This window comes from Suncus etruscus, chromosome 10 (genome assembly GCF_024139225.1).
Source record: "Suncus etruscus isolate mSunEtr1 chromosome 10, mSunEtr1.pri.cur, whole genome shotgun sequence".
Lineage (NCBI taxonomy): Eukaryota > Metazoa > Chordata > Mammalia > Eulipotyphla > Soricidae > Suncus > Suncus etruscus.
Window position 1 is genome coordinate 26,384,576 of NC_064857.1, and position 14,461 is coordinate 26,399,036.

The window sequence follows — 14,461 nt, forward strand, 5'->3', positions numbered from 1 at the left end:
GGAGCGCTTCTTCTCCCCCCTAGCCGGACGCCCCAAGTCGGGAGATTACCGGCTAGGGGTTTCTATCCCGGGGTGCTCTCTCTCTCTCTCTCTCTCTCTCTCTCTCTCTCTCTCTCTCTCTCTCTCTCTCTCTCTCTCTCTCTCTCTCTCTCTCTCTCTCTCTCTCTCTCTCCCCCTCTTTGTGTGTGTGTGTGTGTGTATGTGTGTACGTGTCTCTTTCTATCTCTGTTTTATGCTCTTGCTTTTATTCAAGCTGGGTTCAGGACGAAGGCTTGAGGGGCTTGCAATACCTACACGCCTCTGTCTGTCTGTCTGTCTGTCTGTCTGTCTGTCTGTCTGTCTGTCTGTCTGTCTGTGTCTCTCTCTGTTTTATGCTCTTGCTTTTATTCAAGCTGGGTTCAGGAAGAAGGTTCGAGGGGCTTGCAATACCTTCTCTCTCTCTCTCTCTCTCTCTCTCTCTCTCTCTCTCTCTCTCTCTCTCTCTCTCTCTCTCCCTCTCTCTCTCTCTCTCTCTCTCTCTCTCTCTCTCTCTCTCTCTCTCTCTCTCTCTCTCCCTCCCTCCACGCGCACACAGAACCTGGGACCACACGTTGGTGGGGCGTGCTCGCTGCACATATCAACACCTTCCCGTGGGCCAGATTTTCCCACGTTGGGTGGCTCGGCGGACCCTTGCTGGGTGACAGCGTGCCGGCATTTCTTTGTTTGCTGGTGGCTGGCTTCCCCACCCAACCACCCACCCACCCACCCAGCCCTCCGCCAGGCTAATTGATTTTCAGTTTCACTTATCTTTGTGCTCTGGGACTTGGTGTGGGCCGCAGCCTCAAATGCCCCCTGGTATCTGTAATAGAATAGTTCTTTCGGGCTGGAAGTGGGGGACAGGCAGGGGGGTTATTTTTAGTATGGGGAAAGAGCAAGTTGACCTTTATTTATTTATTTATTTTTTCATGCTGCCTTGGTTGGGCTTTGAAGACGTGTCTCTAAGAGATGGGACACATTCACAGCCAGTTGTACACACGCGTGCCTGAGCACAAGGATGCAGCACATATCTACTCACGTTGCTTTCCTTCCTTTTTATTTTTTTTATTGTTATTTATTTTTTTTTATTTAAACACCTTGATTACATACATGATTGTGTTTGGGTTTCAGTCATAAAAGGTTTATTTTTTAACTTTATTTATTATTTATTGATTGATTGATTTTGAGGCCACACCAGGTGATGCTCAGGGGTTACTCCTGGCTCTTCACTCAGAAATCACCCCTGGCAGCTGCCCCCCCTTTAAAAAAAAACTTTATTAATTGATTGCTTGGTTTTGGTGCCACCCCGATTGTACTAGGGTTTACTCCTGGCTTTTCTTTCAGAAATCGCCCCTGGCAGCTTTCTTTCTTTCTTATCCTTTTAAAAAAATTTGGGGAGAAAGGACTCAGGGTATGTTTGTTGTGCTTTTGCTTAAAAAAAAAAAAAAACCCAACCAAAACCACCAACACCACTTACCCTCCTCCCCACCCCCTTAAACTTTCCTTTGTTCTTTTGGGGCATTTTCTATTTTGAGGCATGAAGTAGGAGGACCAAAACGATGCAATTAGTTCACTGGCATAAAAGACAAGTGCTTCTGAGTCAGAGCTGCCAGGTTGATCATTATTAGGAACATATAAAAAAGCAGATGCGCTGTGCAAGGCCGAGGGGCGGGGCGGGGGCAGGTCCGCTGTAGACAATAAGATTGGGGGGGGGAATCTGCTTATTGTTCCAGCTTGAGCCCCCCCCCCCCCGTTGCCTCCTGCCAGCCTGGCTCCGCTTCCCCCCACTGTGTGGCCCCGGCCAATCTGGTCTCACCGGGGGTGCCCTGGGGGTGCCACCTCTAAGCCCTTGGCTCATTGCTCTCTCTCTCGCTTTGCAGATTGGGGAGCTTGGCACTCCAGGGAACCGGCCGAGCGCGATGCGGTGCGGATGGTTGCGTTAAGCGCTCCAAGCCTGGCACTGCAAGTCCTTGCTCCGGGCGACGCCTGGTCGAGAGTGGGCATCGGGGATGCACCTGCTGGGAGCTCCCCACTCGAGGTGGACGTCTAGGGGGGCTTCTCGCAGCACCCCAAGGACCCGTTGCCCCCGGGGCGCGCTGCTGTGGCACCTCAGAGCCCTGGCTGCAGCCAAGATGCTTTGGGTAGCTCCCTGCTAGCTAGGATGCCCGCCCAGTGGGTTTTGCACCCCCAGACCCGGTCTTGGTGGCCACAACTGTATGTGCCAGGGTCTGGCCTCCCTTGTGGGTGGCAGGGCATTCAGTGAGCGATCAGATCTGAATTCTAAGCGCCATGGACGACAGCATTGGGGTGCAGCCCCCTTCTGGAGAGCTGCTGGGTGATGATCTGGGCACCGCAGGAGCTGTCCAAAAGAAATGCGAAGCAGAATCCTTGAGGTCCCAGAGTTTACCCGTTTTGAACAACGCCTCTTGCCACTCAAACCCGAGTCCGGATGCCAAGACAAGCTGCGAGGAGTCTTTGGACCACCCGGAGGAGTGGGAGTCGAAGCAAGGCCCCAGTGGGGTGAGCCCTAGCCCCTCTGTCCTGTGCTCTCCGGCAGAGATGGTAGGGCTTGCAGACTGCAACATGAGCAAAGCTGTGTCGGTGTCCTCGGCCCTGGCCAAGTTGCAGGGAAGAAGGTGCTTCTATGTGGTCCTCACGGATTCCCGTTGTTTCTTGGTGTGCATGTGTTTTCTGACCTTCATCCAGGCCCTGATGGTCTCCGGCTACCTGAGCAGCGTCATCACCACCATAGAAAGGCGCTACAGTCTCAAAAGTTCGGAATCCGGGTTGCTAGTCAGTTGCTTTGATATCGGCAGCTTGGTGGTGGTGGTGTTCGTGAGTTACTTTGGGGGCCGGGGTCGTCGGCCACTGTGGTTGGCTGTGGGGGGCCTTTTCATCGCCCTGGGCGCTGCCCTCTTTGCATTACCTCACTTCATCTCTCCTCCCTATCAAATCCAAGAGTTGAATGCCTCGGCCTCCAACGACGGCCTGTGTCAGACTGGCAACCCCAGGGGGGCTTTGGAGCCCCCTGACTGCCTGAAGGACTCAGGAGGAAACAGTCACTGGGTCTATGTGGCTTTATTCATTTGTGCTCAGATCCTCATCGGAATGGGCTCCACACCCATTTATACCCTGGGACCAACTTACTTAGACGACAATGTCAAGAAAGAAAATGCATCTTTGTACCTAGGTAAGACTTTCTTGCCCTTTCCCAGAACCGTGAACCCCCAAAACAAAAGGAAAATAAGGTTTTCTAGATACATACATTTCAAACATATGCATGCATTACATAAATGTATATGTATATATACATATATATGTATATATATATATATATATAGTTTCAGTTTATTTTATGTTTTGACCTTAATGTGGTATGTTTTCTGTTTGCGGAAGAGCCAAATAAGTTGAAAGTTCTTTACATTTATTTTCAGATTTATATTTCACGTTAGTCTTTTCCTAAGGAATACCATGTTAAGTATGGATGCAGTTCATCTCTTTCTTGCCACCTATCTTTGAAAAGTTCTCATGTATTAATAATTGTATCAATTATGATTGATACAATACAGTTATAATTGTATCAATTATAATGTATATTTATCTTTTGGTTGCCCTCCTTCCAGAAAGATGCAGAAAATATTATTTCTTATAGGTCAAATGAAATTCTGGCTTATGATTTAATTTTAAATTTTATTTTGGGGGCCAGAATGATGTTGCACCGGTAGGGCGTTTGCCTTGCACGAGGCTAACCTAGGATGGACCTTGGTTAGACCTTGGTTCCCCAAGCCAGGAGCAATTTCTGAGCACATAGCCAGGAGTAACTCTTGAGTGTCACTGGGTGTGGACCAACACCCCTGCCCCTAATTTTTATTTTTATGAAGACACTGTTTTTTTTTATAAAGTTGGTCATAATAGATTTGTTTCAGAGACCTGAGCTATAGTACAAAGGGTAGGATGTTTGCCTTGAATAAATTTGATCTAGGTTTGATCCCTGGCATCGCATATGCCAAGCTCTTTAAGGTATAATTCCTTAGTGTAGAGCCAGGAGTAGTTCCTGAGCATCACTGGGTGTGGCCCCAAAACAAAATAAAACCCCAAAATGTTGTTTCAGGCATACAATGTTTCAGCACCTATCACACTCTGAGTGTGCTTTTGGCTTATTTATATTTTCTTTTAGTGTGCTTCTCATTATTGTTGGTAACAAGGTTCTGGAGTACTCAGACTAAATCAAGCATGCTGTTTTTTTTTAACCTCATGCATATATATATATATACATACATACATACATATATATATATATACATACATACATATATATAGTTTTTTGGGTCACACCTGGCAGTGCTTAGGGGTTACTCCTGGCTCTGCACTCAGAAGTCACAGCTGGCAGGCTCAGGGGACCATATGATATGGGATGTCAGGATTTCAATCAGGGTCTGTACTGTGTTGACTGCGTGCAAGGCAAACACCTTACCGCTGTGCTATTACTCCAGCCCCAACATCTCTTTATTTCTTACGTATCACTCGCAACAGGAAACAAACAAACAAAAAAAAACCTCAATGAATGAAACTCAAACACTTGTATGTATCAAATGACCAGGTTATCTTTCTGTGGAAGAACATCACACGTTGTAAAGGTGACCTAAAGGTTTTCTTTCTGTTGATGAAGACTTATCAATTACATGCACTTGGGAGAAGAATCAGTATGGTCTGGAAAGTGGTAGCTTTTGGATTTGGTGAGCTGTCTTGCACGAGTCAATTCCCAGGTACAGGTAGTGTTTGGAATAAGTATAGTGTGCTCAGTGGGTAGGACTTTGGGTAGGATAGGAATTGAGTAGCATAATTTTGTTCTGGAAAAGACTCCCTGCCTGTCAGTATTTCCCTGTACTAGTTGCCTCTTCAAACTTGAAGAGGAATATATCTGAACTCTTGAAAAAGGTTAAGTATGCATCAAACGGATAAGACCTTTTGCTTTTCTTTTGGAATCAGCTAAAGGAAGAGACAAGCCTTTCCTTTATTTAAAAATTATAACTTAACAAGTAGTAGCTCTATCTAACAATTTATTATCTACATACCGCCATCTCCTTATATAATGTGGGAACAGTAAGGTTTCTTTTGCTTTTCTTTTTGGTTTTGGGTCACACCTGTTGGTGCTCAGGGCTTGCTCTGGGAAGTAGAACTGTATCACTGATAATTTTATACATGTTTATTCTTAGAGCAATATAAAATATGTATACATAAATATATAAGCAATATATGTATACATATGTATATATATTGTCTGAAAGGGCTGGAGCACATGCATTGCATGCAGGAAGTCCAGGATTCAATCCGGGCACTACTGGTGTGCTCCTTACCCAAAGTAAAATAAAACAGCTCTTCGACTTTTTATTTTACATAGACATTTTTGAAGAAACTGTTCTATACTAATTAACTTTGTTTTGTTTTGTTTTGGGGGCTACACCTGGCTATGCTCAGAGATCACTCCTTGAAGGCGTGGGGATTCATATGGAGTGCTGTGGATTGAATTAGGGCCAGCCGTATGCAAATCCTACCTGCTGTACTATTGCTCCATCCCCTGCTCATTTATTTGTTTTTGTTTTTTGTTTGTTCTTTGGGCCATACCCAGTGACACTCAGGGCTTACTCCTGGCTATGAGCTCAGAAATTGCCCCTGGCTTGGGGGACCATATGGAACGCCGGGGGATAAAGCTTCATCCATCCTAGGTTAGCAAGTGCACAGCAAAAGCCCTACCACTTGTGCCACCGCTTCGGCCCCTGCTCAAGTTTATTTGTTCAAAATTTTACTTTCTATAACATTGCTCTTCTATTCCCCATATTTCTCACATACTAAAAGTTCAGTTTAAATATTAGATTAGATGTAGACAAAATACTGTTGGCTAGATTGCTTCAGAGGCAATGCCATCTGTTGTATGTTACATCTGTGTAATTTATTTAGTGATGGTAAATTAATCACTAAACATGACTTTCGGCATAAGCAAAGCAATAGTACATTTAGCACAGATAACGGCTACTGTATCTTGCCTATGACTCTATCACTCCTACAGTAAAAACTCCCAGAATGGCAACATGAGATTTTCAAAAGACTAAGATACACTTTTATATCCTGCTTCCATGGTTTTAACATTCAAATATTTGTTCCTGGTTATTTTTGGGCCACACCCATTTGATGATCAGGGTTTACTCCTGGCTAAGTGCTCTAAAATTGCCCCTGGCTTGGGGGCACCCATATGGGATGCTGGGGGATCGAACCATGGTCCTTCCTTGGCTAGCGCTTGCAAGGCAGACACCTTACCTCTAGCGCCATGTATCCGGCCCCGCTTATTTTTTTTCTTGTGATTACAATGAGAACTCATAAAGATTGACAAAAAACAATGAAAAACGATGGGAGATGCAAAAAATAATTTAGAAGAATGGCTTTGTGCAAGACAGAAGGCATTTAAGCCACTTATTAGGAAAATATCCCTTGTCATAACAAGTGAACATCAGGCACATTCTAAAAACATAATTGTCTCTGAGATTTGAAAAGAAATTTACAATGCTCACTTGGAAATGCCAAGAGAATTCTCTTGTTTGATCAGGCTTTGGTGACTTGAGGTGGTCCTGCATCCTTCTGCCCCATTCTTTGCTCAGAACTCTGCTGAATGTGATACAACTTGGATTTCAGGGGACTCTTAGATCCAACTCCTGCCAAGAAACATGCAATGGAAGAGAAGCTCAAGGTTCTGGGGACACATGAATATGGGCTTGATGCCTTTCAGCTTAAACATTTTTTGAGCTTCAGTTTTCTTCTTCATAAAATGGGGAAAGAATCATTACTCTCATAAGGCTAATGAAAATATTAAGTAAAATAACACATGGAAAATTTCTGGCACTCAAACTGCTGTAGCTTTTATTGAGATCCATTTATCATGAAGCAGAATTCTCATATTTCTCAAGTAATGAGCCCTAGGGCATTCATTAAAAAAACTATTAATAGGGCCCGGAGAGATAGCACAGCGGCGTTTGCCTTGCAAGCAGCCGATCCAGGACCAAAGGTGGTTGGTTCGAATCCCGGTGTCCCATATGGTCCCCCATGCCTGCCAGGAGCTATTTCTGAGCAGACAGCCAGGAGTAACCCCTGAGCAATGCCAGGTGTGGCCCAAAAACCAACAAAACAAAACAAAACAAAACAAAAAAAAAAACAAAACTATTAATATAAAAAGGAAGTAGAGGAGAAGGAAGAGGAGAGAGGAAGGAAAAAACAAATATCAGTTGGGTAACATTTCCCCCCTTGCACCTAACACTGTACAACCTGCCTTCAGTGGGCATCGTTTCCTCCCTATACTGAGAATCCTGTAAGTATGAAACTATGTCTTATTTTTGGTTTCTTCCAGGTAGCACAATGCTCAGAACATACTATGAACTTTATATATACTTTTAGCTTTTCTTTTGGATGAGTAATTACTGGCAGAAAAGTGAAATTGCCATTTCTGTTTTATGTTGCTTTTCTTCTGTGTGGGGTTCTGTGTTACTGTTGGAACAAATTTGTGGTGATATTATCCAGCAACTGGGTTAGAAGATAGATTCAAGTTTTTTTTTTTTTTTTTTTTTTTTTGGGCCACACCCTGTGACGCTCAGGGGTTACTCCTGGCTATGTGCTCAGAAGTTGCTCCTGGCTTCTTGGGGGACCATATGGGACGCCGGGGGATCGAACCGCGGTCCGTCCTAGGCTAGCGCAGGCAAGGCAGGCACCTTACCTCCAGCGCCACCGCCCGGCCCCAGATTCAAGTTTTTAAAGTAAATGGAGGTAATGATATAATTTGATATAATCAAAAATATAAAACACATTGGAATATTTACAGAGAGTTAAGATATCATTTTACTATTTTTCAAAGGCATAAATATGTGTTTACAGTGGCAAGGCCTTATAGGAACAAAAACATAAAAAACAAGGAGTACACTAGTAATTGCAGGAACAATATCTGAATATTAAAGCCATGGAAGTGGAATATAAATGCATATCTTAATCTTTTGAAAGTCCCATGTTGCCATTCTGGCAATTTTTGCTGTAGGAGAGATATGGTCATAGGTAAGGTACCGATGCCTTTATCTGTGTTAATTGTACTAACTGCTTCTGCAAGAAGTGAGGCTTAGTGTTGACCTGGATCATAGAGAAAGCATTGTTGGTATTAAAAAGTAAGGTTAGTAACTAGATGAGGATTTGTAATTGTATCTCAGGGAGTAAGCAAATGCAGTCCTTCGGGGACAAGAAATTCATGAGGTAACAAGGAAAACCAGAAAGAAGGACTCACTAGTGGAAAAAGAAAAGGAAAAAGATGTATTTTGGGAAGAGCAAGCCACAACTTAATGCAGTGATATTTAGGACAAATAAAGGACTGATGTGATCATCCATTGACTGAGTTTTGTGTAGGCACCACCATCCTTCCACCATAATGTGTAAGCCCTGAGTTCATTGACGCCATAGAAAAGGGCCAGAATTAGTGCAGTGCTATAGAAAGAGCTTCATAGGAAAAGACAAAATTACGTAACCAATTAAAGGTCATAAGACTTTAAAGAAATCACTTAACTTTTCCCAACCTCTGTTTTCACATGGAAATAATTTTTCCTTACTGTAATAGCTTGAAAGTAAACTAGGATTACATGCATAGGAGTTATTTACTTTTATTTTGAGGGGGTATTTTGGTTATTCCCATAGATGCTCAAGAATTACTCCTGGCTCTGTGCTCTCTTATTTCTGGCAGTGCTGTGGGTCATAGGTGGCATATTCAGGATTGAATCCAGGGTTGGCTGAGTGTGGACCACTGTCTCCTCCCTATTACTGTATTTCTTGCAACTTTTTGTCAAGTCTGAGAGGCAGCACCAGGTTCTATTACAATGAAGTTCAAGCACATTTGTCAATTCAGTTGTGAACCATGCCCTGTAGCAGGTCAGCCCCTGAAGAGGTTGACTGATGGAGGGATGGAGAATGAGGCCCTTTTCTTCCAGCTCGGAGTACGCGTCTGCCACCCTGTCTAGCCCACGGTTCTGAGGTGAAACGGCGGGTAAACAGCTCGCAGACAATCAGGCTCGTGGAAATATTTGCTTTATTCGGATGGACAAAACTGAAGTCCAAAGACTCAGATTCAGTTCCAGCCAGCAAAAAGCTCCCGCCTTCCACAGACCCTTGCTCTTATACTCCAGAGTCAGGTCCCACCCCATGGTGGGATCAGATACCAACCAATGGTGGAAGCAGAATCAGGTCCTACCCTAGGGTGGGGGCAGAATGCCAGGTCACACCCTAGGGTAGGGCACAATCACCTAATCAGATTAGGGTGAGCAACATAGTAACCCCCCAAAATATTTACATACACAACAATGCCCAATAGTGCTTGGGGACTCTGTGCTAAGAACTTGCTCCTACTGGCATTTTTGGGGCCACCTATTGTTCAAATGACCATGTGCCTCATGTGACTTCATCTCATTGAGCTGTCTTGCCAGTCTTCAAGCTCATTTTAAAGAGAGAGTGGGGGAGAGGGAGCTATTTTACCCTTTAGGAGTTTAAAAGTCTTGAAACTTCTTTATAATTGGGGAAAAACGGGGGCCGGAGAGATAGCACAGCGGTGTTTGCCTTGCAAGCAGCCAATCCAGGACCTAAGGTGGTTGGTTCAAATCCCGGTGTCCCATATGGTCCCCCGTCCTTCCAGGAGCTATTTCTGAGCAGATAGCCAGAAGTCACCCCTGAACACTGCAGGGTGTGGCCCAAAAAGAAAAAACAAAAACAAAAATATAATTGGGAAAAAAGGGGAAATACACCATGTGGGCAATAAAAACATTGGTAGAAAATCACTTTTTAAAAATGGTCTAAATATAAGAAAATCCTGATTCATCTTATAGATGAATAATTTGAGACTCTGAGGCTTTATCCCCAGAGCTTTCCACTGGTTGACCTTGGGTGGCCATTTTTAGTTCACATACACACATGCAGCCCCTGAAACATGACATTTTGACATTAGGTAGGTATGTGGAACTCCAGTTTGACCTCCGAGGGTCTTCATTTCCCACAAAGATTGTGGTGGGGCATTGGGTGACCAAGGACAAATCCCAGAACATATTTAGAACTAATTGTCTTTGTTATTTCAGAAATTTTTTTGTGGATTTTTTTTGAGGGGCATTTTCCAATCTTATTTACTTATTTATTTAGTTCTCCTCACAGTGCTCAGGGTACCCAGAGTCAGTTGGCCTTCAGGATTCAATGTAAGGGCACCACCTCATGCCAGATATGATGCTGTTCATGCCTTGGGCCACCATGACTATACCGGCTAGTGTTCTGGGGCCTACACAGTATTGGGGATCTAATTCAGGGACTAGTGAATATATACTAATGCTCTTCTCTTAGGCCCCTCACAGACTTTATAAAGAAGAGTGAGGGGAGGAGAGGCAGGACGGGAGGAAAAGTACTTGCCTTGTATGTAGCTTCAGTGGCCTAGACCCTGACTTAAATTCCCAGCACCACAAGTAGTCCCTTGAGCACCACCAGGGGCCACTTTTGAGCACTGTCATGAATAGCCCCAGTGTGGTTCATCACCATCACCTCCTCAAAACCAAACCAAAAAAAAGTGCACATGTGGGGCCGGAGAGATAGCACAGTGGTAAGGCATTTGCCTTAGACGCAGAAGGACGGTGGTTCGAATCCCGGCATCCCATATGGTCCCTGAGCCTGCCAATAGCGATTTCTGAGCATGGAGCCAAGAATATCCCCTGAGCGCTGTGGGGTGTGACTCAAAGACCAAAAGTCAAAAAAAAAAAAAAAAAAAAGAAAGAAAGAAAAAGAAAACAGAAAAAAAGAAAGAAAGTGCGTGTGAGTGTGAGTGTGTGTGTGTGTGTGTGTGTGTGTGTGTGTGTGTGTGTGTGTGTGTGGTCTTTCTGAGATCATATTGTTGGTTCTTACTATGAAGACCCTTGAGTTTTTAACTCTTAGGAAAATTGTACAGAGAAATTGTCATCAATATTTAAGGCATGTTTTAGAACCTAGAAGATTTTTTATGGTAATATATATATATACACACATCTTTCAGTGTAGTTATTTTTAGTTGAACTGTATTTGTAGGGACTAGGGATATAGGCTAGTGTTAAAGCATTTGCTTCGCATGAATGAGATCCTGGGTTGGATGCCTAGCACTGCCCCCCCCCCCCCACTACTCCAAAACTCCACTTTTCCTGACTCTTCATTTCAGCACAGTGTTTTCTGGCACCATAGGTCCTAGAGCATCCATGCCTTTGTCAAATTACAAGTTTGTTGATATTTCCAGTAAGTTCAGGGCTCAGGGCTTCAATGGTTGTGGCTTCTTAGGCATTGAAACCTGCTTTTCAGGAGTAGCAGATGGAGGTGAAAGTATCTGCTCCACCAGGACATCCAATAAGCTAGAACTAGGTCTGTACCTGACCTAGCAAATAAGATTTTCCAGTAAACATGGGAGAGGAAGATATTAGGTGAAGATCAGTGAGCTTGAATGGTCTCAGGGTGTCCCTAGCACATGGATCATGATTTTCTTTTGTAGAGGTGGTGTGAGTTTGGGCCACATTTGGTGGTGCTTAGGGGATACTCCTGGTCTGCTAAGAGATCTCTCATGGTGCTGAGGAGATTATGTGATGCTGGGGATTAAATTTGTGTCCACCTCCTGCCAGGCAAATAATCTCAGAACTATTTCTCATGCCCATTATTTCCTTTTCAACTCTCTCAGAAGCCAAATTTCTTTTTTTTTTTTCCAAACTAACAAATATTAATCACTTAAGTGCCTTTGTGGCATGTTTTCCTGATATTTTTGGAGGGGACTTTGAAATATAAGTAAATATAAGTTAATGAATGGGAGCCTTTGCCCTCCACTTGAATTCTGAGTGAGAGGAGGAAACACATTAAAGGACAAAACACACTTTTCAAAGCTGACCAAAGTAGTGTACTGCTCCTTGTATAAATGAAATTTCTTTTCTTTTTTTTTTCTTTTTTTGGTTTTTGGGCCACACCCGTTTGATGCTCAGGGGTTACTCTGGCTAAGTGCTCAGAAATTGTCCCTGGCTTGGGGGGACCATATGGGACGCCGGGGGATTGAACCAGGGTCCTGATCCTTGGCTAGCGATTGCAAGGCAGGCACCTTACCTCTAGCGCCACCTCGCCGGCCCTGTATAGATGAAATTTCTAATAATCCTGGCACTAAGCAGACTTAACTTTGCAGCCATAGGAAATACTTGCCTTCCACAGAGTAATAGCCCTCTTCTCACATGGGCTGGGAATGAGGAGGTGTTTGGATAAAGCTCACGCCAAGAAGGAGCAGGGCAGAACTCTTACTTCCCCTGTGTATACTCATGCACCAGAGATAAAGGCATTGTTGAGATGAGCATTCAGGTTTATTTTCAAAGCATTAGTCATCAGTTCCCTCATTTCTTTTTTTGGAAGAGGAACAATCACTGGGGCATAGTAGGAGGCCTTGAAAAAATCAAGATGTGGGCGCAGACTTGAAAGTACACCAGGTAAAGGACTTCCCTTCCATGTGGCCAGTCTGGGTTAAATAGTTCCAGTAGGAGTGATCTCTGAGTGCCATGAGTAAGTTTTGAGCTCCACAGAGGGTGACCCATAAAAAACAAAGCAGAGAAATTAAGATATGAATGTATATTATCTGCTAAGACCTCTATTTATTTTAATTATTTTTTTAATGCAACATTCAGCAGTGTTCAGGCATTAATCCTGGCTCTGAACTCAGAAATTGCTCCTGGCAGGCTTGAGGGACCATATCCGGTGCTGGAAATCAAACCCAGGCCTGTCCTGGGTTGGCCACGTGCAAGGCAAACACTCTACTGCTTTGCTATCGCTCTGCTCCCTCTTTATTTTAATTGTTGTTGTTGTTGTTGTTTTTGGGTCACACCCGGCAGTGCTCAGGGGTTATTCCTGACTTCACACTCAGAAATTGCTCCTGGCAGGCACGGGGGACCATATGGGACGCCAGGATTCGAACCGATGACCTCCTGCATGTAAGGCAAACGCCTTACCTCCATGCTATCTCTCCGGCCCCTCTTTATTTTAATTTTTAATGTAATTTTATAAGTTTACCTTCTTTCCTTTTTTGTTGCTGGAATGAGTGGAAGTTGTGGGAGTTGCATTCTGTACTTGAAGTACTTGCACACACTTTGTTATATCTCTGGCACTATCAAAGATAGCATGACGGTGCCTATTGGAGCATGTAGAGCATTACTGGAAATTAAGCGCTCAGCTCTACTGGGCCTCAGGAGGGCAAGGCAGAATCTTTTGCAACTGAGCCATCCAGTGGTCCTCTAACTTGTTTTTATTTTATTTCATTTTGATTCTGCTTTGATTCTCTTTGTCTTGTTTACAAATGTGCTCATCTTTGTAAGCCCCATAAAATCCCTCTGGGAAGTAGAATTTGTATAAATCATGAATAAATTAAAACAAATCATCCTTATTGAAAACGAACATGAAGAATAATGACAAACAAGGGATTTGAAGAAAAGATTCAGAGCACGCGGAGAAAATGGTGAACTGAATTCAGTGCAGATTGAAGACAATGGACACAATGGCCCATGACAGCTCCTTGCTAGGATGTTGCTGAAGCTTGCATTTTTCTGGGACACTTTATCTAAGTCATAATGGGCAGGACTCAGTCATAACTGAATTGGTATCAGCTGCTTGGTAGTCACTTTAGCCTTTAAAACTGGCTAAGCTTTATTTTATTTTATTTATTTTATTTTATTTTATTTTATTTTTGTTTGGGGGCCACATCAGGCGGTGCTCAGGAGTTACTCCTGGCTGCTCTGTGCTCAGAAATCGCTCCTGGCAGGCTCTGGGGGACCATATGGGATGCCAGGAATCAAATCTGGCATCGTCCTGGGTTGGCTGCATGCGAGGCAAATGCCCTACTGCTGTGTTATCTTTAGCCCTGGCTAAGCTTTTTTCTCAATGGCCATTTCAATAGTCCTAACTTTATTCACTGGTCATTCACCGGTCTGTGTCTATAACACAGACAGCTGATAAGAAGCACATATGTCTGTATGTCTGTCCTAAAACCTTGCAGGGCTGGGTTCTGCATGGCCTTGTTCATAGAACATTTTAGAATCTCACAGATAAACTAGTCACCATGAACATCAGAGAAAGAAGCTATAGACTCCCACTCAAAAGCACAAGGGTTCATTGCTTCAAGGTGGAAAATAGTCGGGAGCATCTGGATTTATTCATCTCCCTGGCAAATACTGGTAAACAAACTTTTTTGGTAATATTTATGATATGATTCTCAAGTTTGGTTTTCCCGATTTCTTTCCTCTCATTTCCATGAATGTCTGTGCTTGGAAAAGACCTGCTGAAAATGGAATGTACATGTGAGTCACTTGGGGGATTTTGCAGATGCAAATTTTGCTTCTCAAAGAGTTGTTCATCTGGG

General features: G+C 43.7%; 1 protein-coding gene across 3 annotated transcripts in view; it reads left to right on the forward strand.

The window, feature by feature from the left end:
- The first annotated feature begins 2,093 nt into the window (after positions 1-2,093).
- SLCO5A1 (solute carrier organic anion transporter family member 5A1) overlaps positions 2,094-14,461 on the forward strand; it is a 173,708-nt gene continuing 161,340 nt past the window's right edge. For all 3 annotated transcript variants that reach the window (XM_049781805.1, XM_049781806.1, XM_049781807.1), the window contains exon 1: positions 2,094-3,205. In XM_049781805.1, the coding sequence (XP_049637762.1) occupies positions 2,305-3,205 (901 nt within the window). In that variant the 5' untranslated portion in view covers positions 2,094-2,304. The remainder of the gene's footprint in view (positions 3,206-14,461) is intronic.